This window comes from Xyrauchen texanus, chromosome 5 (assembly GCF_025860055.1).
Source record: "Xyrauchen texanus isolate HMW12.3.18 chromosome 5, RBS_HiC_50CHRs, whole genome shotgun sequence".
Taxonomy (NCBI): domain Eukaryota; kingdom Metazoa; phylum Chordata; class Actinopteri; order Cypriniformes; family Catostomidae; genus Xyrauchen; species Xyrauchen texanus.
The window spans coordinates 9392451-9416915 of NC_068280.1; the positions used below are offsets into that span (position 1 = coordinate 9392451).

General features: G+C 41.9%; 1 protein-coding gene across 2 annotated transcripts; it reads right to left on the bottom strand.

The window, feature by feature from the left end:
- On the bottom strand, positions 1–24099 carry LOC127644286 (UPF0687 protein C20orf27 homolog). 2 transcript variants are annotated; one of them, XM_052127404.1, is made up of 6 exons: positions 24000–24099; positions 15136–15239; positions 14699–14835; positions 11474–11624; positions 5221–5346; positions 1–1070 (listed from the first exon to the last, which is right to left on the bottom strand). In XM_052127404.1, the coding sequence occupies exons 2-6, from the start codon at positions 15152–15154 to the stop codon at positions 973–975; spliced, it is 531 nt and encodes a 176-aa protein (XP_051983364.1). In that variant the 5' UTR covers positions 15155–15239; positions 24000–24099; the 3' UTR covers positions 1–972. The 2 variants fall into 2 exon arrangements, with proteins under 2 accessions (XP_051983364.1, XP_051983365.1); XM_052127405.1 differs by lacking the exon at positions 15136–15239 and having other exon boundaries at positions 24000–24096.
- Positions 24100–24465: the final 366 nt, after the last annotated feature.

The following is a 24465-nucleotide window of genomic DNA, read 5'->3' on the forward strand; positions in this document are numbered from 1 at the left end:
TTGTATATGATTGCATTTGATTTCATAGCACTTTACTTTTTGTACAAAAATTGACCATACTGGCTATGTGGGATGTAAATATCCTGAGCTTACTGTGAGTCCCCTTCTGTTAGAAGCATAGAAAATGCTTGTGATTGTTGATTTCTTCCTTTTTAATAGCAACACACATCCAATAAAATCCAAATACATGCATACATTTTCTATACAACACTATGGTGGGGTGCAAGTAGGACTTGTAAAAAAAGCTATTAAAGCACACTAAATTCAAAATAGTAACCAAAAGAGCCAGTGCTATACCATTTGGTGATGCTAGTGGTGCAGAATATACAAACAAAACCTTTTGTAAACTTCTTCTGATTTTCTGATCTAATATCAAGACAATCTTAAAAAGTATTATATTTAGCCTGTTTTGTGTGTGTGTGTGTGTGTGTGTTTGGTTTGGTTTTTTTAATCACAGAGAGCTTTGATGATTAAATCACTAAATACTGTGGTACTGTAAGGGGGATGGGTAAGAGGGGTAGGGTGTACTTTTTCATTAATTTACTTAAGGTTTCTCTATTGTCTGTCATATAAGGGTTAAATATAATCTGTTCCAGGCTATCTGTGTAAGAGCAGAGTATACTATCAGTACCAAGGAATAGGCTATATATACACAAGCTACAGAACAGCACATAGCTGAACAAATCTAAACTTATAACATTCCTGCTATCCTTAGCCGGATACATTGCTATTGCTCTTCCAATTCCCATAGACCCATAACCTTCACAATTCTGTTAACGGTTAGGTTGAATATGTGATGCCATTAGTAGACCTGTCATCAGTAGGATGTAGTCTCCATATGTATGCTAGTGCAGAAACCCATCAGTTGATCTGGAGATCCTCCAGGACTGGGGGTGAGGTGGTTTGTTCATATTTCTGATGCACATTCATGTGCTATCATTTCTGTTCATTCTCATAATTTACATGCTTTAGTCACATCTTCTTTGTTTCATTATTTTTGGAGGTGACATGTTTTTCTTCTCCAATACATCGCACTCCATCAAGTAACATTGGTGTCCCATGGTGGCGCTCTGTGAAAAACAAGGGGTAGTTTGTCAAGTTATTTAATGCCACATTCAAAGTGACGGTGATATCCAATTTCAAAATGACTCCTCACTTGAAGTTCTTTAATTATTCTGAGCATTTGTGTTTTTTTTTATTATCTAAAATGTTTAAAAGAGTCTTCCAAATGCATAAATGTAAATGTAAATACATAATCAAGACAGACTTGGGATCAGTTAAGGCAGACACCAAGACACAAATTTAAACAGATGCACCTAGTTCCCTCTGCTGGATGCTAGAAAACATTACATATGTTACATAACCCCCCTCTTTAAAAGGGTGACACCAGATGCCCAAAAATGCCAACAAAACCAGACAACAACAAAAAACATAATTGAACAAGTAGGGGCAAGAAAAAGAGTCAGCACCCATGGGGGTGCTGGTGGTGGGCAAGGAAACCACGGGCAGGGACCTGGTTGGAGTCAGCAGTCGGCAAGGAGACCTTGGCAACGGCGAGGCAGCGAACCAGGAACCTCTTGAACCACTGTATCTAGGACCACCGAAGCTGGGACCACCATGACCACAGAAGCTGGGACCACTGTGGCTAAAACCAAGGAGCAGAGGAGACGCCGTAGCTGGGACCTCCAGGCGTACCGGAGCAGGGAGCAGAGGGGCCTCCACAGAAGGGACCTCTAGGACCACCGGAGCAGGGAGCATAGGGGCCTCCACCGCGGGGACCTCTGGGACCACTGTAGCAGGGAGCGGAGGGGCCTCCATTATGGGGACCTCTGGGACCACCGGAGCAGGAAGCGTAAACCTCTGTGACGGCGACCGTGGTGAATGGAGAAGACACTGGGACCATAGTGAAAGGAGCTGATACTTTTCTCCTCTTCTTCTTCCTAGAGCCCACTGCCTGCGGCGAGAGAGTGCTGGTTGCCACCTCCGAAGAGAGAATGCTGGTCAAAAGATGACCTGCAAACAGAGTCTGGCCAACAAACTCTACCAACAACACTGTGTCACATTCCAAAGGCACCAGTTCTTTGATAGCCAGGGCGGCTGTGGCTCAGGTGGTAGAGCGGGTTGGCCACTTATCGCAGGGTTGGCAGTTCGATTCCTGGCCCACGTGACTCCACATGCTGAAGTGTCCTTGGGCAAGACACTGAACCCCAAGTTGCTCCCAATGGCTAGCGCCTTGCATGGCATTGGTGTTTGAGTATGTGTGTAAATGGGTGAATGAGTCACAGTGTAAAGTGCTTTGAAAACCACTGAGGTTAAAAAAAGCATTACCATATACCATAAGCCTGTTCAAACCCAGAGTGTGGAATACCAGCTCTGGTTGATTAAGCAGGGCATCCATGTTTCAAACTTTTTCATAATTCTGTGATAAGAATCTCTTTATTATAAACAAGATAAAGTACAACAAAAAAGTGAAATACAAATTAAACGAAACAAAGCTAAAGGGCTCACCAAACTGAACCTAGAACACCAAACAATGTTAGACAAAGTACAAGAAGGCTATAAATACACAAGCACTAACTAGGTTAACAAGACACACCTGGGAACAATTAAGGGAGACTCCAACAACTAAGACACAACCTTAACAATATACACTTAACAATACATTAGCGCCCTCTGCCTGATGCTAGAGAACATTACACATCTTATACTTAATTATGAAAATGTAACTAGTGTAGTGAATAATGTAGCAGCAAAATAATCACTAATTCCAGTAAAAATATTCAGTGCAAAAGAAGTCAGTTCTCTTTGCACATTTCATCATGTGCAAAGAGAACTCCATCTTCCCTCCATCAAAGACATTTACAAAAAACACTGCAACCAGCATTGTGGATGACCCCACACACCCCTCACACAACCTCTTCACCCTCCTGCCGTCTTGTTATTCACACAATATTTTTTTTAGAACCCAGTCAACTTTGATATTTTACTAAACATTACTGCAATATTAATAATATTAATTATTATTATTATTTATATTATTATCAACAATAAATATTAGAATTTTACTATACAATAGTAATATATTGCAGTCGTAATTTCTTACTTTAAAACCCTTGGGCGTTTAATTTGGCAGAACTCTACATAAAGACCTTTGAGTTTCTATATGTAGTTCAGTGATTCCCAACTGGGCCAAGGCATACCCCAGGGGGTACGTAAGCAGGTTCCAGGGGGTATGCGAAAATAATTTGATTTTGCTTTGTTTAACCTATATGACTTAAAATAAAAATAATAGGGATTATAGATTTCCTGATTAATTGTGATCTTCATTTGAAAAATCTCAATATCTATTCTTAAAATCCCAAGATTTTTGTTTTAAAGGGGTCATATAATGCCATTTTGTACAAGTTAATATGAATCTTTAGAGTCTAAATGAAAACTTTGTAATATACTTTTATAAAAAATACTCATTAGTATTTTAAGAAAACACTAATTTTACCTGCTCAAAAACGGCTCTGTTTTCAGCACGCCGTTTCAGAGCATATGACTTTAAATGATAATGAGCTTTGGTCACCCCGCCCCTCCGTACACAGTTTTTAATAACACAATAACCATAACGCGTTGTTCATTATAAACGTGGGATTATGAATTATATTGAGAACGTCGTAACGTTATGGAAAACATGCCGTAATGTACCCTGAGTGTAAACATTAGCCACATTCATTGTGAAGCGTGCAAGCGATTTGCAAAGATTAATATAAAGGTTAATAAAACGTTACACTTACTTCTTCTGGAGGTGCAGAGGGAATATAAATAGTTGGTACCGAATCTTTTTTCAGCAGCAGCTTCTTAGCAAAACCAGCTTTATACTGACCCTCGTTTATAAAGCAGTCTGGTGAAAAATGATTCGCGCAAACATGAACGCATTGACGTTGCTCGTGGGGAATATTCCCATCGTAAACAAAACTCAGCCACTGCGTCTTCAGCGATTCAGATTTAGGAACATCAAAATGACTGCTGTGTTCGTTATTACACCGAAGAACAGAACACCATAATCGCTTAGGCGCCATTCTGCTCCAGTGTATCAACAATGATGACGGACTATGATTGACAGCTCGCTCACGAGCGAGGGCGGGTCTGTGTTGAAACACTGCTGTCAATCAACAATCCTGGGAGGGGCGTCTGACCGTGTGACGTCACACGGTCGAACGGCTCGATTTGAGGCAGGGGAAAATATATAAGGAGATTAAAACAAAAACACTGGATGGATTTTTATCATAATAGGATGGTTGTGTACAGGCACAGCCAACACACATTTCAGTACAATCAACTTGAAAAAGTGCATGTACCATTATATGACCCCTTTAATAAGTTCAGCACCGAAATCCTTTCACTATGTGTTGAGAGATCGGTTTGTCTTGCTCAGATTAATGGGTGTTCAAAGATGAGATCCATAAAATAAAGTTGTCATTGATTATGTCTCTGTTAATATACTTTCGATTCTTCACAGTCAGTTGTTAAATTTTTTTTTTTTTTAAATAATAGAAAATATTGTTTTTCACAAAACCAAATGACGAACAGCTGGTAGCCTTAAAGAGACAGTACCATTTTTGCACTGGTTCTACATATCAATGTAAAATCAGTACTTGCAAATAGTACAAATTCTGCACATTATTTAACAATAAACATTTGAAACATTTAAAAGGTCCCTTGTATAATTAAACAGCATTATTCTGTTCCAGTAGTTTCACAGCTTATATGGCCTGGTTTGTTTTATTTTGTTGTTGAATAAACATCATAACCGGGAACTTCTTATTACAAAGTTAACTATAATATTATATTATATTTATCCTTTGATACATATCTTTGACTGACTAACTAACTAACTAGGATCAGATTTGACTAATTTACAGTGTTTTTCACCATCACCAATTCTCATATTGTTTCTTAAGCAGACCAGAAAATGTAAAGTTGTGGCTTAGATTCTTGTTTTAAAATGTTAAATTATATGTGAAATGTTAAATCTGTTTGACAACAATCATTAGATTTGCAACATCGTTTGGTGACACTAGTGGCACGGAAATTACACACTTCACCTTTAACATGAGCATTTTGTTATAAATGACTGGATATCTGTCAGCAGTTGGTGTGTGCGTGCGTGCGTGTGTGTGTGTGTGTGTGTGTGTGTGTGGGTGTGTGTGAGAGAGAGAGAGAGTATCTTACCCATGACTCTGGCCTGTAATCTAACTTTGACACTGCTGTCCCTTCTGCTCCTGTTGACCAGAGCGAGTTCCTCCTGTACCACTCCCTCCTGCTGAGCGCTGTACTCACAAACCACCCTCACTCCCCCTTAAAAGGGTACGGAAAACCATTTGGAAAAAGGGTGGGGAAAATGGGGTGCAGACAGATAGGGGGACAAAGAAAGGAAAAAACAAAATGCAACAGGGACATACAAAAGAAAAAAAAAGGTGAAGGCAAAAATCACCACATACCAGGTTAAAAGATTTGTGAGAATTGTACAAAGTTCTCTAAGTTACAGAACTGCGCCAGCAAGTGGCAGTATGGAACTGCATATAACTGATGCAGTGTATTCTATCTGTGTTCTTGTTATATTAGACTAGATTGTACAGTACACGTTTGGGATGGAGTGAAGACTGTTCTTTGTTATTGTTATAATTTGGGCAGTATTGTGTGCGTTAGTGACAAGTAATATCTAAATGTTAAATGCTTGAATCATTATGATTATGTAGCTTAGAAGTGCATGTTATTGTTGTTGTTATTGTTACGTCCTTACTACTAGATGTATGATTTGTGTGTTCTTAAAGTACCTGAATGTTTGTCAATAATCAGGGATAGTGTTTTTCTAATACGTGCTTTAACGACGCAATTTGACCAGCGCAATCTTATTGTAACTTCGTCATTAGTTTTAACACACTGTTTCACAAATAGTATATTCATAAGAACTGTGACTTATATATGTAAAGATGTATATATCTTAATTCAGCAATGTTATATAATGTTGTAACATATAGTATTTTTACATTTCTATATTTGTAGGAAACCACAAACACCCATGCATTTGTACTTCTATCAACCGGATTAAAGTTTGTTCTTTGGACATCTGGACTATTGCACCTCTTTTTAATGCAAGAGCATGGCTGTAAGTCAGAAGCCAGTGTAACATACACGATATTAGTCACAAATGGTCCTTTGAGCCAGATTCACTGACTACGCCATGGCAACATACAGAGACTATTATGATGGTCAGCCACCAATTAGTCCTCAGCCAGCCCACACCCTGAGGGCACCAGCCTATCTGAAGGACTTTGTGTAAAGCTATCCACCATATCAAAACATCCCTCCTGTGCTGATGGTATCTAATGAAGCAAGAACAGAGATCTTCCACCCTCATCAGGTGATGCGTACAACCTCGGCCCAGGCCATAACTGTCAGCAGAGACAATGAGTCAGGATGGCAACATCTAAAGATGCGGTTTAAAAGACTGGTCGGTGAAATGAGAGACTTACAGGTAGAAATGGACAGTGTGAGACATGTTTTATAAGAAAAGAGACCTTCTCTGCATTATGATAGTCCCTCTAATTACCTTTCAATCCTGATCATCACTTGGAAAGTGAACTGACTCATTCCCCCATTTCAGTCATACATCGCATAAACCCTGATGAGGCTATACAATGCAATGAGCCATCAACGCAATGAGTTGATTTTGCCTGCTCCACAGTTTGCTCAGTCCTTAGAGGCTCGACTCTAGGTTCTCTACCGTCAGTACCGCTTGCTCGTCCTGCATTTGTGCCAGGGCTTCAACCAGCTGTGCAACCCAAGCTAATTCCCAGGTCATGTTCAATCCCTCAGATATTTTCACAAGTGAAACTTCAACCACAGTTACCAGCAAAGCCGTCCTTCTTGTGGCTGCCGACAGTAACTCAAGCGCACCCCTTTCCAGCGCAGCAACCAGCAATGGTGCCATTCTCTCCGAATCCACCAACAACCCAAACAACATACCACTCTCCACCCCAGCGATCATTCACACAAGGTAATCCGCCTCGTTCTTCTTATTTTGTGCCACAGTTTGTACGAGCTCAAGTCCTTGGCTATCCACCTCCCATGCAAGCCTCTACATTGACTACCTACCCAAATCAGCCTGCAATGCCAAGTCTTATGGAGATGGATATCACTGCTTCCTATGGCATACCGAAACCAAAGCTGTTACCTTTCTCTTCAGGAAAGGAGAGCAACTTCCTCCTACTCAAGAAGGGCCTAGACAGCATACTTGGGCCTCATCCACATTTAACCGAGGATTACACGTACAAAGTTCTCTTTGATCATTTGAAATTGCCCACTGTCTACCAGGTAGCGAAGGAGTTCGATAACAGCCCAATGCCATACAACAATGGTATGGACAACCCAGGCAGCTTGTCCAAAGTGAACTTAAGAAAATCCTTAATACTTCCACAGTAAAACCAGGTGACACCCAAGCCTTTGAAGACTTCACTGCTGCCATTAACACTTTAGCGGGTATGCTGAGCACACTGGATGGTCCTGCTAGCGCTGAACTTCAATGCGGTTCTTGTCACTGTCACTTACCGAGACTCCTTTATTGAATATTGTCTGGCCCAGTGAATTCTCATGAGTGGTACTACTCAAACCTAAACTCTCCCTGATTTCACTCGGTGACTCGAGAAGAAATCTCAGGCAATGCAGATCTCTCGCCACGTGGAGAGGCAGCTCACGTGGAACCCACACGCTGAGAGTCAAGACAGCCAAGACAGCAGAAGTTTCGGACTACCACCATTCTTCTTGGCAATAAGCATGAGACCAAGGATGAAATAAACCCAGTATTGCTTCTCCTTGTGCTACCGTCTCTGCTATCTCCAAGAGAAGAGAACGATTCAAGCCATTCTGCCCTCACTGTAATAATCAAGATCACTATCTTAGTGCTTGTGCTGAGTTAACTGGATAAAAGAGAAAGAGAGGTGCTGGTGGTGTGGTCGCGGGCACAAGCCGACAAGTGTACTCTAAAGAAACCCTTCACCAGCTGCGCTGGACAACATCTAGAATTTTTACATGAAATTACAACAACCAACACTCCCAGTGCTCTCACTCTCAGCACAGTCCACCTGGATAAAGGTAGTCATTCAGGAAGTGTCATGATAAAAGTAGTCCCTATTCAGCTTTGCAATGCAAGGATAATCCTTAATACATTCACTGTATTAGATGACGGCTCAGAGCGGACAGTCATATTGGACGCAGTTGTGAAACATCTCGGACTGAAAGGTACTGATGATACATTAACCCTGAGAACAAACAGACAGGATATTGTTCAGCCACAGGGGATCGCTGTATCCCTGGAAGTGTTGACCATTGCTAACCGAAGAGTTAAGTTATAGATCCTACATGCCTTCACAGCTAGTTAATTGAACCTGGCTTGACAGTCATGTCTTGCGGATGTCCTGCAGGAGAAGTAACAGCATTTGAAGGGAATTTCATTAAAGACATTCAGCAACGTGCAGCCTATGGTGCTCATCAGATCTGATCATCCACATTTGATAACTCCCATCAGTCTTGTCAACCTAGGTCCTCCAAGTACTCCTATAGCTACTCAAACTCTGCTGGGAGGGACATTTCAACCTTTCTGAATCACCCGGTAATTGAAAGCTCCTGCCTGCATACAGCATTTCTTTCCCCTGCTAATGCCTTACATCAACACATCGAAAAGCTTTGGCAGATTGACACATTACCATTCCAGAATATCAGGGATTTAACTCATTCCAAGCAAGACCAATCTGCAATTGAAATGATTGAAGAGAAAATAGCACGTGTTCTAGTGGACGGAGTGAGCCATAATGCTACACCTCTTATCCATCAAAAGAATGCTGTATGCCTCCCAAGCTTCCCTCACGAAGCTAACAAATGCCCTGAGTCCTGGTATATACCCCATCACATATATCACAACAGCAAGGCCAGTGTGGTCTTTAACTGTTCTTACTGCTGATTGACAATGACAAGAATCTACTACCTGCATCTACCCTAGGTCCATCCCTGCTTGGTATACTCCTATGATTTAGAGAGCTTGCAGTAGCAATCATTGGGGACATTAATGCCATGATCCATCAGGTGAGGCTTCTCCCTGAGGATCGACCACTCCTTCGTTTCATTTGGAGGAACATGGAGCAGAAGAGAAACAGAGAGCTTTGCTGAAGAACTCAAAGCACTTCAGATGCAGAAACCAGTACCCACCAGTAGCCACATGAAAACCCTCTCTCCAGTTTATGACGAATCCCTGGGTGTGATGTGCATTGGAGGCTGACTTTGTAAAGCTGAAATACTACAGGAGGATGAAATCCACCCAATAGTACTTGAACCCAATCACAAAGTTACTGATCAAAGACTTTGACCATCTGCTTCTCCACGCTGGCCCAGATAGAGTTTTCCCTAAACTGAGGTGGACTTATTGGATCCTACGGGGTAGAAAAGCTGTCAATAAACATCAAAGAAGTGGACAGAGTGTATCATATGGCATCAGAAACCAGCTGTGCCTAAAATGGCTGATCTGCCCTCTGTACGGTTATGTATTTTTAAACCCACTTCTGGTCCACTGGAGTTGACTGTTTCGGGCCTTACCAAATAAAAATGAGAAGACGACATGAGAAAAGTTGGGGCATTATATTAAAATGCTTAACGACAAGATGTGTGCACTTGTATGGACACAGATTCTCTGTAGTATGGACACAGATTCCTTTTTGCTGGCACTCAGAAGATCTGTAGCAAGACGAGGCATGCCATATAAACTCCTCTGTGATCAAGGCACAAACTTTTGTGGAGGAGAAATGGAATTACAGGAAGCCTTTGCTTCTCTGAAACATGAGCTACAAAAACAGCTAGCCAAGCAGAACATTGATTTCAAATTTAACCCACCGCATCCTCCCCACTTCAGATGAGCATGGGAGAGAGAAATAAAATCCATAAAGGCTTCCCTACAGGTAGTCTTAAAGGACCTGATACTTCCTGAGGAGGTACTAAGGAATGTAATGATTGAATTTGAGAGCATTATGAACTCAAATCCTCTGGGATATGTGTCGTCAGACATCTCAGATCCTGATCCAATCACACCCAACTTGCTGCTAATGAGGCAGCAGGATGCCTCCCTTCCACAAGCCGTGTATGGACCAAGTGATCTACTAGGATGTAAGCGAGGTAATAGCTGACTGTAATACAGACACAGCCAGGTAATAGCTGATCACTTCTGGAGCCAGCTCATTGGGAAGTACCTAATGTTAAATGCTTGAATCATTATGATTATTTCGCTTTGAAGTGCATGTTATTGTTGTTATCATTACGTCCTTGCTACTAGTTGTGTGACTCAACTATTGCAGTCACATTTAGTGTGATAACATGTAAACTTATTGAAACTAATGTTGATGTCATATTTTAGAAATCCATTTTTACCTATTTTTATTTGTGTGTTCTTAAAGTTCCTGAATGTTTGTCAATAAGCAGGGATTATGTTGTTTATCAAATACGTGCTTTAACGATGGCAATATGACCAGCGCAATCTTATTTTAACTGCGTCATTAGTTTAACACACTGTTTCACAACATGTATATTCATAAGAACTGCGACTTATATATGTAAAGATGTATAGCTTAATTCAGCAATGTTATATAATTTTGTAACATTTGATACAGTATTTGTCTTCTATATAAATCTTACTGATTATTCCAATTATTCCAGAGTGCTTGCATCTCTTCTTACAACATAAACTGTAAGCCTGGATACAGCTAACCTATGAAGATTCCCCTTGAGATTCAACAGTGGCAAAATGATACTAATATAAACATGCTAAGTGAGTTTCAGCTAATGGAGGGATGGATGACAGATTGAAATAGGAGTGTGACTATTGATTGTAGCCTGACATCTAGCATTTGACTGGCATTTACCAGTTGGGGTACAAACAATCTTAAATCCACATTAACTGATAGCTCTTGTGCTTTAAGTATCTTTTTCAAAATAATTACAGTATGTTACTGCTTAGTTTTGGCTACAATTATCTATTTTTATATCAGTGTTTTATATCAAGGTTCTCCTTTTTATGAAACCGAAGTCAGGATTGAGGAAGCTTAATGGTTAAGGATCTGTACTGCTATGAAAAAGGTTGCTGGATCAATGCCAAGCGAGATGAAGTTGAATGTTATTCAATGCTATATTCTCTCACCCTGGGCAAACTCAGGATGTTCCAGTTGGACTGTCCATGTAATTATCTTCCTGTTAGTAGCTTTGGTTGATGCTTTTTAAGCATCACATTAACTCAGAATACTTCTCAATAGGGTTTCCATGAAAACATTAACATACAATAAGAGGTAAGCAGGTTTTGGAAAGAGAGACAGATGAAAACCTTTGTCATAGAGGATTAGGGTTTGTGATGTAAATGTTGGTCTTAGACCACCACAAAAATGCATACCCTCAGGGCGTGGTGTGATGCGTGTTGCACGTAGACGTGGTCTTGCTGTAGTCCGGAGTGCCGGGGAAAGGGAGACATCTTTGCCCAGCGTGGGGACATGTGGCAAAGAGAAGCCAATTTCATATTTGTGATGGCTCCTTAAAAATCCCACCTATAAACACAGATCAGCAGTCAGAATTTTCAGCATGCATCTTATAATAGGGCTGCTGATCTAAAATCAGTATCTGCCTTTAAAGATCTTCAAAAATAACAAATACTTCAGAAAAAAATAATTGGAGGAACATACTTTGCACTCTAACTGTACAAAGCAAATGCATGAATAAAATAACCATGATGTCACACATCAGGCAGCTGCACCTTCATGGTTCTTCTGAGCAACAGATTTCAATGGAGGATATGGGAAGTGCTGCAGTTTTAATAATCTATTAAGCATTATATAATGTAATAATGTTGATATTGTTACTTAAAGTTATTATAAATAAATAACTATGGTTTACAGTGAAAAATATATGTTGGTTCTTTCTAAACTATTGGCAAAACCCATTTTAACATGGTTCAAAGGGCCTTGTACAGTATGATTATGTCGGACATGTAACAGGATGACGAACACACATCCTCACACATTTAACACACTTCTAAAGCCTGTGAAATGTTCCTATAATTAATGAAAATGTGTCTTTACTGCTTACATTATTCATAACACTTTATAATTACTTAATAATAAATACTTTTTTCTTGTATTTATTTTTATTTATTTTTACATAATTTTTATTTGCAAATACTTTTTAACAAACAGTAGTATTTTCGCTGCAGTGGTGGAGACGGGGTCCGGCACATCCTGCGAGATCTCATCTTACATGGTGGTATAAGATCTTTGTTAGATCATATTTGACCTCATATTTGACCTCATATTTGACCTCATGGCGGTATAACATAATAATTTGATTATATTTGACCTCATCTCAGTCACAGCGATGGCACTTTATGTTCATTAAAAACAGTGGTTTGTGATCAGATTTTGTGTGATTATGCAGCTGTGTTGAAACAACAGCTGGAAAGCAAGTGGGTCTTACTAGAGCAAACGTGATAACAATGATGGTGATCTGTGAAATATTTACATTTATTTACATAATTTAGCATCTTCTGGGATATAGCGTATAATGGAACTGGAATCAAGTGAACCACCTCACAACTTCATATACCTGGATGAAGCTGACTTCAACCTGACCAAAATCAGAAGGCGTGGTAGAAATGTCATGGACACAGAGCTACTTTGGTTGTGCCAGGCCAAAGGGGATGAAACATCACTATGTATGCTGCTTTGTCAGAGAATGGTGAGGTAACGCACATCCCCCTTATAGGGCCATACAACACACAGTGTCTCCTCACCTTCTTAGAAACCCTATACAGGGATCTCATACCTAATGATGAGAGAGGTCAGGTTCATGATGAGTTACCAAAGTATGTGGTACTTTGGGATAATGTGAGTTTCCATCGCTCAAACACCATCAGGCAATGGTTTGTGACCCACCACTGATGATTGTGGAATTCCTCCCACCCTATTCCCCATTCCTTAACCCAATTGAGGAGTTTTTCAGCATGGAGGTGGAAGGTCTACAATCGCCAGCCACATACTCAAATGGCCCTGCTGGCGGCCATGGATGCAGCGTGTGAGGACATCACAGCCAACGGCTGCAGAGGCTGGATAAGACACGCAAAATGATTCTATCCTTGCTGCATCGCAAGAGAAGATATCCACTGTGATGTAGATGAGAATCTTTGGCCAGACAGACTGGAACGTCAGGACCCCATACCATTCTGATTGTACAGAACTCTCTAAGAAGCGTTTCCTATGGTAACCTTTTCTACGTTTACATGGAATGTTTTTCCTTTGTGCTATTAAATAATTTTGTGTTTTTTCTTTTTGTATCACAATGACACTGTAATATGTTGACAGACCAAAAGTAAAAGCAGAAATGTGAATCCTGTCCAATCTCTTGCAATCCTAATCTTACATAAAGGAATGTGTGACTTTGTACTGTTGCCATACAGAAAAAGTGCAGCCTTGTGCATTTTCAATCACTGTCATCAAATGTAGCCATAGTGTACATCAAAAAATACCAACAGAGTACATTTTTATATTGACAACATGACTAAGTATTTTGAAACAACTAAGCATCTTGTTTGTGAACAATGACACAAGGACTTGACATTCTGACGGCACTGATAAGTTCGTTGACATAAAGATTGACTTTTGAGGAATGGACTAAAGATTTTAAGCAAGTTACAGGCTCCATTGTAATTCATTGTATTGTGCTGTTTGTACTAATTGTTTTGAGAAATCAACTTACTGGTTTGCAAATGTTAAGAATGATTCGAGAAATGTACCAAAGCGATTGCGAAAAACTAATGTTTAGATCTTTCAGATGGAAAACATTTATACATATAAATGATGTAATCCAAAGTGCATTTTAACAGCAATAAAACACTTTCTTATGATGTGTTACATTCATACAAGCGAGAAGAACGTTTGAAGTAGGTTTGGAGCTGAATAGAAATAAACCTTGAGTAAATTGTTAGCTTCACGCTAAGCTAAAATGCGATTTCTAGCCATTTTACATGCACGTTACCAGTCACGATCATATTTTTATCAAGAAAATTCACTTTGTGGGCCTGGGTAGCTCAGTTTAAGGTGATTAACCATGCCACCACGAGGACCTACTAAGTAGTGGGAATTAGGCATTTGAACTTGGGAGAAAATGGGAGATTTTCTGTAAAAAAAAATTATCATTTTGAATCATAATTTCTTTTTTCCTAGTGAGAACTTTGATATTAGGGCAAAAGTCGTATTCTTGATTATATTTTTTGTATTGTTTTCCTGTAAAAATATAACACAAAATCCTTAAAACAAGATCTGTTTGATTTATCTTGTTTTAGAAACAACACTGTATAAGATATTTAGGTTTTTCAGAGAATGTATTTTTAACATGTGGTTTTTATATACAGAACAAGTGAAAAAATCAGCCAGTGCTGAAGAAGTAATCCAAAGTATTTAAAATACGTTACTGACCTTGAGTAATCTAACGGAGTACGTTACAAATTACATTTTACAGCATGTATTCTGTAATCTGTATTGGAATACATTTCAAAGGTAACCCTCCCAACCCTGTATATGGATGGATGGATGGATGGATGGAAGGATAGAAAACAAATGTTCCCTTTCACCTTAACAAGATATGCACCATCAGGCTCTGGTAGAGCAGTGATGACTTTATCCTGAAGCATTTCATCACAACTATTGTTAATGGTAGCATCTTCCTCATCATCAGGGAAATGCACTATTCCACCTTTTGAAGTGGAGCCTGGTGAAGGGAAAGCAAGACAGATAAGATCACAGAGAAAGTTACTGGACTAGAAGATACACAGTGAGATGATAAATGTGCAGTGTGCCTCCAGTGTGGGAGGGCTGTTAGAACAAACACACTTAGTGCAAGTGTTAAAGAATGAGTCAATGAGAAGTTGCTGACTTAAAATTATAAATACAAAAGGCATGTTTAGATGAGATAATATTATTTAAAGGTACACTAACTATAAAAAAATTTGATGCAGATTCATAAACACATTTTTATATAAACATTATTAAACACAGGTGAGGCACTGACCTTTCCTTCCTGATGCCATGTTGGCATAAGGTCAGGTATATACAGTGATGATAACTGACGTCAATGTGATATTATCTTTAAATAACAGACACTGAGACTGATCCCTGTAGAGGAACACAATAGAAATGCCTGAGAATCTTATTATCAATTTGTATCTCTTATATCCTGCACAGGAGGATCTCAAAACCTGGTGTCAAATCAGTCGCCTTAGAACATTTTGCCTAGCATGACAATATAGAAGAGGGAAAAGTTGTGTTTGTTGTCTTTATGTTTTTATTTTCTGGTCTGGCAAAAGAGAAAGCATTTTGGTTGCAAATTTGACAAAGGCAACTCTTCGAAAACATTTCCCAATTATAAACTTTCCTGGTATTTTCAACTAAAAATGTTATCAAACATGTATTGCAAATGCAAAAACAGCTTCCAGCAGGATTCTGCAGTTAAAAAATTAGAGATAATAAAATAATCTCCCATACTAGAGTTGAGCATTTTAGATCACTCTCTGATTTTAGAACTTGCATTTCTTCATCTAACAAGGGACCCACCATCCAACTCTTACCCCATACAAAAAAGATACATACAGTTAAACATTTTCTCTTGGTAAAACCTCCATTAATAATTTAAAGAAACATTACCTTTTCTAATCCTTAAAGGGATAGTTCACCCAAAAATGAAAATTGTCTCATTTACTCAACCTCATGCCACCCCAGATGTGTGTGTCATTCTTTCTTCTGCTGAACACAAACAAAGATTTTTAAAACAATATTTTAGCTCTGTAGGTCCACACAATGCAAGTGAATGGGTGCCAACATTTTTATGCTGCAAAAAGCACATAATGGCAGCATGAAATTAATCCATAAGACTACAGTGGTTAAATCAACAGATAGACGGACCGGACGGACAGAGGGAGGGAGGGAGGGAGGGAGGGATGATAGATAGATAGATAGATAGATAGATAGATAGATAGATAGATAGATAGATAGATAGATAGATAGATAGAAAGAAAGAAAGAAAGAAAGAAAGAAAGAAAGAAAGAAAGAAAGAAAGAAAGAAAGAAAGAAAACAATTGTTCCTTTTCACCTTAACAAGATATACACCATCAGGCTCTGGTAGAGCAGTGATGACTTTATCCTGAAGCATTTAATCAAAACTATTGTTAATGGTAGCAACGTTTTAGTGGTTAAATCAATATCTTCAGTAGTGACATGAAAGTCAAGTCAACCTTTATTTATAGAGCACATTTACAAAACAACAGAAATTGACCCAAAGTTAAAAATAAAACATAATAAGATAAGTAAAAGCATTTAAATACAACATTGTGTATTAATCCACTTAAAAAAAAATAAAAAGATTTAAATATTGATCTGATTCACACACACCTATCATATAGCTTCTGAAGATATGGATTTAACCACGGAGTCATATGGATTACTTTCATGCTGCCTTTATTTACTTCAAAGTTCTGGCCACCATTCACTTGCATTGTATGGACTTACAGAGATAAGATATTCTTCTGAAAATCTTTTGTTTGTGTTCAGCAGAAGAAAGTAAGTCACACATCTGGGATGTGAGTAAATGATGAGAGAATATTCATTTTTGGGTGAACTATTCCTTTAAAATACCACATTCATAAATATGTTTTGAAACATATTTAATATGTGTAGGGTTTTTAAAGAAAATGACTCAGTTACTAACGTAACCTTGGTTCCCTGAGAGGAGGGAACGAGTATTCCGTAAGTAGCTTACGCTATGGGAAAACTCAGTTTCTTGAGAAATATTGAAGTCTTTATGTAAAATGCATTGCAGCTGCACATCAGACAGCAATGAGCGAGGTAGCTCGGTCATTGGCTGTGCTGCAGCAACTTGCTCGAACCAATGACGGGGCGACTCTGAACGCGCGACCAATGGCGCGTGCTCAGCGCTTCAGCGCTCAGAGCCCGCCAAGATGGCCGTGGCTTAGGGCTATATATTAGGTGCCCCGTCATGAGAGTTCTTTAGGTTCAATCGACTGAAGCGAACTGACCAAGCACTAGCACGGCAGCTTACGCAATACTCGTTCCCTCCTCTCAGGGAACCGAGGTTACGTTAGTAACCGAGTCGTTCCCTATCGAGAGGTCTCTCCTATTGCGTAAGTAGCTTACGCTATGGGAACACCATGCGTGCTGACTTCGCTCTATAAAGCCAGAGGCAGATGCCTGAGCCTTAAAGCAAAGTGATTGTTCCACGAGCCGGCCAACGGCGAGCTTCATAATGGGATAGTATAGAGCGCCTTCCAAGGTGGTCCATGGTGGGGTGCTCATAGTACAAACACAAGCACATATCTTATGTACTGAGTTTTTTATGTACTGATATGCATAAAAAATCCTTTAAGTCAGTCAGAGATGGACCTATAAAGAAGAAGATAATGCTCAGCATATACATACTCCAGTCCATTCTATAGTCAGGCTGATAGAATGTTGGAATGCAATGAGGGGACCTGTAGGTTATAAAACCTGATAAATGTCGAAGGTGAGGCCCAGCCTGCCACCGCACAAATATCTTCAATGGGTATCCCACTCGACCACACCCACGAGGAGGCCATGCTCCTCGTAGAGTGAGCTCTGACGCCTAAGGGGCATTGAAGGCCCTTGGCTTCATAAGCTAGTGCTATAGCATCCACTATCCAGCGCGATATTCTTTGCTTTGAAACTGCGAGACCTTTAGTGCGGCCGCCAAAGCATACGAACAATTGTTCCGTCTGTCTGAACAGGGCAGAATGTTCCAAATATACTCTGAGTGCCCTGACCGGGCAGAGTAAATTAGCGTCGCTTCCATCTGCTGGGGACGATAGTGCTGCCAGAGATATCACCTGTACTCTGAAGGGTGTGGAGAGCACTTTAGGAATATACCCGTGCTTTGGCCTAAGGACAACTCTGCAGTCGTTAGGTCCAAATTCCAGGCAAGCAGCTTGATGACAGCGCTGCAGGTCGCCCACTCTCTTGACTGAGGCGGCGCCAGCAAGAGCGCAGTTTTGAGCGAGAGCTGTTTAAGGTGCACGGTTCGGAGAGGTTTGAACGGGGCACTCTTGAGTGCGTCCAGGACCGTAGCCAGGTCCCAGATCGGCACCGAGGGGGCGAGGAGGGTTCATCCTCCTAAGCCTCTTAGGAAAACGAATGATTAGGTCGTTTTTCCTAATGAGCGTCCTTTATCAGGATTGTGTGACGCCGCTATGGCAGCCACATAGACTTTGAGCGTGGAGGGTGTGCGGCCCGCCTTCAGCAGCTCTTGCAAAAAAGGCGAGTACACTTGGTATCTCATACGATTTGGGGTTCAAGCTCTTGGTATCACACCAGTCACTGAACACTTTCCACTTTTGGGCATATAAGCCTCGTAGAGGCGTCGCGCCTCAGTGATGGTTCTCAAAACTCCACTGGGAGGTTCTCGGGAACCCGTTGAGGGGCCATGCATGGAGGGCCCACAGATCGGGCGGGGATGAAGAATCATCCCGTTGGCCTGTCTGAGGAGGTCTAGCCTCAACGGAATCGGCCATGGGGCAGATAGCATCATCTGCATCAGTTCTGGAAACCACGTCTGGTTTTTCCAGAGTGGGGCTACCAGGAGCACTGCACATTTCACTTCCCTGATCCGACTGATGACCTGAGGTAGCATCGCGATCGGGGAAAAGCATACAAGGGGCTGCTCGGCCAGACTTGGGTGAGCGTCCGTGCTCTTTGAGAAGAAAAGGGGGCAGTGCGCATTTTCCCTGGAGGCGAAGAGGTCGACCTCTGCCTCGCCAAAGGTTTGCCATAACCACTGAACCGTCAGGAGGTGGAGAGACCATTCTCCTGGGAGAACCTTGTCTCTGGACAGCATGTCTGTGCCCTGGTTCAGGGCGCCTGGCACATGCACTGCTCTCAGCGAGCGCAGGTGGTGCTGTGACCATAAGATGAGCTCCCTGGCCATAGAGTGCAGGGAGCTCGACCTGAGTCCACCCTGGCGATTTATATACGAAACTACCGTCATGTTGTCCGTTCGGACCAGGACGTGTTCGTTTTTCAGGTACGGAAGCAGGGCTCTGAGAGCCAAGGCTTTCATTTCCAGACAGTTTATATGTAGGCGCTTTTCCGGGTTTGACCAAAAGCCGGAGACAGGCCTGTCCTCGTAAAGGGCCCCCCCATCCTATTTTGGAGGCATCTGTCGTGATCATTTTTCTCCGCGTATTCACGCCCAGACTCACGCCGGTTTGATACCAGTTGACGGCTTTCCAGGGCGTCAGGGCTTTTATACAGCCTTGATTCGCTCTGATCAAAAAGTGGCCCGAGCGCCACGCATGAGTGGGGACACGGCTCTTGAGCCAGCGCTGGAGAGGACGCATGTGCAACAATCCTAGCTGATGCCGAGGCCATGAGACCGAGCATTCTTTGAAATCGTTTGACGGGCGTCGGCGCTCGTTCTGAACGATGTTGCAAGGCGTCGAGTAGAGAGCGCGCGCTCTGATGAGAGGCGCGCTGTCATCTGCACTGAGTCTAGCACTATTCCCAGAAAAGAGATATTCTGGCTGAGAGATAGCACGCTCTTTGCTAAATTGATTCTCAGACCCAGGCATTCTAGATGGCTGATAATCCAAGATCTGTGCGTCGTTAACTGATCCTCTGATTGTGCTATGATTAGCCAATCGTCAAGGTAATTCAGTATTCGCACTCCCCGCTGTCTCGGGGGAAATTGCCGCGTCCATACATTTCGTGAATGTACGGGGGGCCAATGATAGGCCGAATGGTAGTACTGTGTACTGGTATGACTGTCCCTCGAAGCGAATCTCAGAAAAGGCCTGTGATGAGCGCTATCGAATGTGAAAGTAAGCGTCTTTCAAATCCACTGATAGAAACCAATCCCGGGCGAACTTGCGCGAGGATATGTTTGGTTGTTAACATTCTGAACAAGCGAATCATTAAAGCTTTGTTCAGATGTCTGAGATCTAGGATGGGGCGGAGGCCACCGTCCTTTTTCGGGACGAGAAAATAGCGGCTGTAAAAACCCGCCTCGCTCATAGAGGGAGGAACAGTTTCTATAGTGCCCTTCTCTATCAGTTTGAGCACCTCGGTGCGTAGAACATGTGACACATCTTTCCTCACTTTCGTCTCGACCACCACTGAAAAGCGGGGTGGTCTGCGAGCGAATTGAAGTGAGTAACCATGTTTTATTATGTTCAAAACCCATTTCGTTATGTTGGGGATTTTTTCCCAGGCTTTTGCTCGCACAGATATGGGCTGAATGCTGTCTGGGGGCGTGTCGCAGTGACGTATGGGCCCCACCGGCAAATTGCCTTGTGCTAACACTGAGTTTACAGCTCTCAGAGGCGCAGGTGCGCGCCGAAATGCTTGCAGCATGAGTCGGAGAAATGCTTGAAACTGTATGGACAGAGTTTTCGGGTGGGGGTGCATACATTGTAATAGGCACGCGCCACATTCATAAAGCTTCCGCTCTTAGCGGGAGTCTCTTAGCTCGCGCATCACATCTGTGATGTTTGCGGCATGAGACAGAGAACTGTTTGAAACTGTATGGGCAGCGCTTATGGGTGGGGGTGCATATACTGTAGTAGGCACGCGCGCCACTTTCATAAAGTCTTCCGCTCGCGGCGGGGGTTTTTTGGCTATGCATACAGTGTTTGCGTGTAGGGGTGCATGCATGGCAGCAAGCACGCGCGCTACTTTTGTAGTATTTCCCGCTTTTACTGGGGAAGTGTTTATAACTGTGGGAACAGTGCTTGTGTGTAGTGGTGCATACGTGACAATAGGCACACGATCTACATTTATGGAGCGTCCAGCTGAGCTGGGGAAGTATTCGGCACTGTTTGGACAGTATTGATATGTGGGAATGCGCACTTTAGTGTGGACACGTGACCCCTTAGTGACACAGGCAGAAAATGTGATTTCTGTGTGTTGCCGTTAAAACGGCGTTTGATTGCAGGTGAGTGAGTTCTGTGACTGGCCCATTGACTGCTGTACAGACATTTCCAGCCGCCTGTAAGGGGACTGGGTAATGTTTTACACGTTTTGGAGATGGGAGGCACCGCCCTGGCTCGCTGCTGCTGCTGCTGAGGCGGTCTCTGGCGGCTCTGTGACGAGCTGGAGCGCTTGGGCAGGAAGTGACGCATAGCCTGCGAATCCTTCCAAGCTTCAGTGAAGCGTTCAGTGAACTCTCTTACCGTTTTAGACAGGATGCGGACGATCTCTGAGTCCATGCTGGTGCCCGTGCTCGTGTCCGCTAATGTCGACGGCGCGGGGTCGAAGGGCCGAGCCCAGCCAGTCGTCGGATGCAGCGTCAATGGAAAGGCTGTCATCCTTTTCACCGTCGTCCCCTGACGCGCCGAACGAGACGAGACCCACCGCTCTGTAGGAGGGGTGCTGGTCCGCCTGCGTTGAAATGGACTGGCAGCAGGGAGCTCTCGGGTAGTGGTGCTCTGGCGGCCTCCGTGAGCAGCGCTTTTTCTTGCGCGGCTCGAACAGAGGGGACGGCAGCACGGTGGTAGCAGGCTCGTTCGCGGCGAAGGCGGCAAAGCGAGCGCGCAGCTCGGTGAGGCCCAGGGAGTCACATTCGGGGCATCCGCATCGAGTGAGAGCAGCTTCTGCGTGGTCAGGTCCCAGGCAGCGAGTGCAAATGATGTGACGATCCCCGTCAGGAAGAGGGCCTCTGCACGAGGCGCAGGCTGAAGGCATTTGCAACAACGCCTTGAAAAATTACTCTTTTACTCAATCAAAAAGCGTCGCAGAGGCGAGCGCTTGCAGTAAAGGATATAGCGATCGCGCCGGATGGCGTAGCAGAAGGCTTCGAAGGTGGCTGAAGGCGCCGGCGTCCTCTTAGCGGTCCTGCTGTAGGCTTTTCGACGGCGGGCGAAAGACTCCAACAATCCGAAGGATCCAGCGAAGAGAAGGTCTTTGCTGAAGGAGATTAAATCTAAAGAACTCTCATGACGGGGCGCCTAATATATAGCCCTAAGCCACGCCCATCTTGGCGGGCTCTGAGCGCATGAAGCGCTAAGCACGCGCCATTGGTCGCTGCGTTCAGAGTCGCCCCGTCATTGGTTTGAGCAAGTTGCTGCAGCACAGCCAATGACCGAGCTACCTCGCTCATTGCTGTCTGCTGTGCAGCTGCAATGCGTTTTACATAAAGACTTCAATATTTCTCGAGAAACTGAGTTTTCCCATAGCGTGAGCTACTTACGCAATAGGAGAGACCTCTCGATAGGGAACCCTATATGTTTTATATATCAATTTCAAGCACTCCTGCAGGACCTTCAAAAAAAAAACATTGTGTGTGTGTGCTAACAAGTGCTTCTTTGAACAATTTTGGGGTCAGATGGGTCAAATCAGGCTCAGACTTTATGTTGACTTCTGATTCAATTATGTTTTCTTTGACTCCCATAGTAAAATCTTAAAAAACCCTATAAACATTCTTATTACCTGCACTCCACCAAGTGGAACATTTTATAAAGGGCTTTAAAATGCATGCAGGATACTTTTCAAACTTTTAAATTATATATTGTGCATCCCATGGTTTTCCTGATTTGAATTTAATTGGCTTTGCAATATGATCCTGCTGAGTTAAGCTCCATAGGAGGGCCCCCACAAATGTAATGCTTTATAGTCATCAGTATGTAACAATTCATGCAATAATTCAGGTCTGTTATGAAGTACTGTAATATTACACTCCAATATTGTTGGATAATATTATTTATTACTCTTTCATTCAGAATTTAGAGCTAAAGTTATAGAATAAATACTATTTAATAATACTATTAAAGCTTTGGCAAATTAATATCCTATGAGGATTTTGTATTCACAGAGTTACACTACGATCATTGTTTTAAATAATTAAAACTAAATGTGATATATGCGTGGAACTCTGTGTGCAAAACAGCAGAGAGTCAAACCTTGCCCTGTTTTTTAATTTTATTTTTAAGATCTATCATGCACACAGATGTTATTCCAGATCTATCCTGATTAATACTGACCCAACGAGCAAATTCACATGAAAATCTTTTGGCTTAATCGGTGGTGTCATTACATCAGATTAGTCAAGGTTATTTTAGAGAATGGCACGACTCACATTCAAACTAAAGAGGCTTAGTTCATACTGCGCGCATCCCGAATAGTTATTTGCAACCGTTCTTCTGCGTCTAAATTCCACACCACCCCTGCGAAATCACGTCAAATACGGCGATAAGACAAAAGCGGCTTAAGGCAACAATAATCGCTCATAAAACCGGTGAGAATGGAGATGAAAGTTAAGGAGATCTCGCAGGGTATAGACTTAACCTAGGGCGTTCCCTATGAGCGCGTCTTTGATAAACACACCCTTCGAATGTCTCCCTCGTTCATTATTTATTGAGAGAACAGCATGGTGTGTTCCGTTAAAAACGAGAGAACACTGTGCGTCGCGTGCCAATGTCCCGCAAGGCTTTGCATAGCTGAACATTTTGATTAAACAGTGATTCGTTAATTAAGCAAACCGTTCACATAGCCTAGGCTATATATATTTTTAAGTATTTGTTTTAGTAATACACTCCATGCACATACAGACATTGTTATTCGTCTAATATATTTGTCCATTAAATAGAATCGATATAATTGTACATTTGGAGGAGAGTCTAAAGATTTCGAGGCAGTTTATGCAAAAATGTGCGATGGTATTCCTATCAGACTGGCTTTAAAACATAATTTTGAGCCTTTTATTAATAGCTCCAACCTTAACTAACCAAAATATGAAATATTAAATTAAGGGATCCTTTTTGCCATTCTGCATAGACACACCTAGTTTGGTGATGGGAACCACACAGCCTTGTCTATCAAAATAATATCCGATGACAATACACATTAAACGAAACTTACCTGTCGATTTGAATTTAGGCTACAGTGGAAACCAAATTTGCAGCGGTGCATGAAACGCTGTGCCATCAGCATCTAAACGCGCAGCAGGTCTGACGCGGTACCTGATCTCTCTCTCTCTCTCTCTCTCTCTCTCTCTCTCTCTCTCTCTCTCTCTCTCTCTCTCTCTCTCTCTCTCTCTCAAGATCCAAATAGCTTTATTGGCAAAAAAAGAAGCAGTAACACTTCTTTAAGGCTACATTTGTTAACATTAGTGAACGACATTAGTTAAGATGGACTAACAATGAACAATAATTAATATATAGTGTTCATTATTTGTTCATATAATGAACATTATATGAACGCATATCATGTTTATTATGTAATGTTAACTAATGGAGCCTTATTGTAAAGTGTTGCCAAAAAGCATACATTGTCAAAACATAACAGAATTAAATATACATACAGCAGGTCTACATACAATTTTTAC